At 41.5% G+C, this 1,676-nt stretch overlaps 1 protein-coding gene across 1 annotated transcript in view; it reads right to left on the reverse strand.

The window, feature by feature from the left end:
• Nucleotides 1-1,676, reverse strand: part of LOC107095507 — a 13,857-nt gene that overhangs the window by 3,082 nt on the left and 9,099 nt on the right. Inside the window, exons 11-13 of the mRNA XM_015391637.1 lie at nt 594-755; nt 479-513; nt 193-357 (exon numbers count right to left, since the gene is read on the reverse strand). Of these exons, the coding sequence (XP_015247123.1) occupies nt 193-357; nt 479-513; nt 594-755 (362 nt within the window). The remainder of the gene's footprint in view (nt 1-192; nt 358-478; nt 514-593; nt 756-1,676) is intronic.

Genomic DNA, 1,676 nt, shown 5'->3' on the forward strand with positions numbered 1-1,676 from the left:
TGGATGTGCAGCTTGCTTCCTCTAAGGGAAACCTGCTTTTTCATGAAATCTTTGACAAAACCTTGGCACGACTGCCAGTGGTTGAAGAACACAAATGCCTTGAAGTGGAAAAAAACAACAACAATACAGTCATAAAACAGTAAAACAGGTATATTGGAGGATATTTCAGTTTATGCACCATGAGTCATTTACCCTTCTTTGCAGAGGTAGAACCACGATGCTGTAGAACAGAGTCTGAAGATCCTGCTGAGGAAGATATTCCCACACCAGCTTAGCGACATCCTGGTGTTTGAAGTTAGCTTCAGGTAAACCCGTCAACATAACAGTGGAGAACTTTGAGGCCACTGACTCCAATGTCTACATGACGAAGAGTTGAAAACAAAATTTTATTGAACTCAAACGTATGTGAAACATATTTATATTAAATCCCGGTACATTTACCCTTTATATTAAAAACAAAACATGTAAATCCTCTTACCGACAGGTCCTCCTCCGTATTGATCGTCCTAAATTCTAGCAGACAGGCACACAATGTCAGGTTAAGTTTCCAGCTCCATTTGTAATATTGTTTGGTTTCCAAATGTTTCTCTTACTTGGAATGATGTAGCAAAGAAATGTTGTGGGGAAGAGAAAGGGAGCAGTTGCCATGGTGATAAAAAATGGCGCCGTGCTGCCCTCTGGAACGCCATCATCAGTCAGAGGGAGGACTGGTCCAACAACCATATCTCTGAGGTCTGGTATAGCTAGCCGTGGTGCTGTGTATGAAAAAACAAGCTAAAGCAACAATTTATTTAAAATATATCTAAATATATGAAGAAAAAAAGACACTAAAATCCTATTAAAACCTCCAGATCCTCATACTTTTATCCTCAGTCACCTTTTGGTCTAGTTTGTATAACCAAGTTAGCAGACTTAAGAAGTGGCGCCTCTAACGGTTAAAGCATCAATTTCATTAAAACAGGGTTTCAGTTGAGTCACAGCAAAGATTGAAGCATGTCACTCAGTTAAACTTTATATAAGTGAGTGGAGAGCAGAACTGGTGTGATGGATCAGCATTTTTTAAATAAACTTTGGATAAGACGCACTGGTGAACACATATTTCAAACTGAAAATAAGTAAATGCATAAAAGAAAACAATAAGGCAAACTATCATAGATTTCGACAGCTATCTGGCTTTTTTAGAACCGTCACGTTTTTATTTTTCGGACTACAGAGCCCAACTGTCCCCCAGTAAACCTGTAGGGGGAGCTCTATATTCAGCAGTCAGAACAAAGAAGAACGCTAGCTCCCATTAGCTTGTTGGCTTGCAGCAATAAGAGCTTGTAATGAAAGACGGGGCTTAATCAGCTCTTTATTTCAGGTCTGTAGGAGTTAGACACAGTTTCTTAATCAGTTCAGCAGCTTTAATGCAGCAAATAACTGTCAAAATGAGTGAATTCTGAGCATTTGTTCTCCTTCGTGCCTGCTGCTAGCATACGTTTGTGCTAAATGGGGCCTGCAGGTGGTGCAGTGGTTGGCGCACACGACCCATGTATGGAGGTCTTAGTAGAAGAGCAGACTGCAGCGTGTCATCCGGTCTGCAGAGAAGGTGATTGGCTGCAACCTCCCATCTCTCCAGGAGCTGCACGCCTCCAGGACTTTGAGGCGTGCAGGGAAGATTGTTGCTGATCCCTTGC

This window comes from Cyprinodon variegatus, unplaced genomic scaffold (genome assembly GCF_000732505.1).
Source record: "Cyprinodon variegatus isolate N-32 unplaced genomic scaffold, C_variegatus-1.0 Scaffold553, whole genome shotgun sequence".
Lineage (NCBI taxonomy): Eukaryota > Metazoa > Chordata > Actinopteri > Cyprinodontiformes > Cyprinodontidae > Cyprinodon > Cyprinodon variegatus.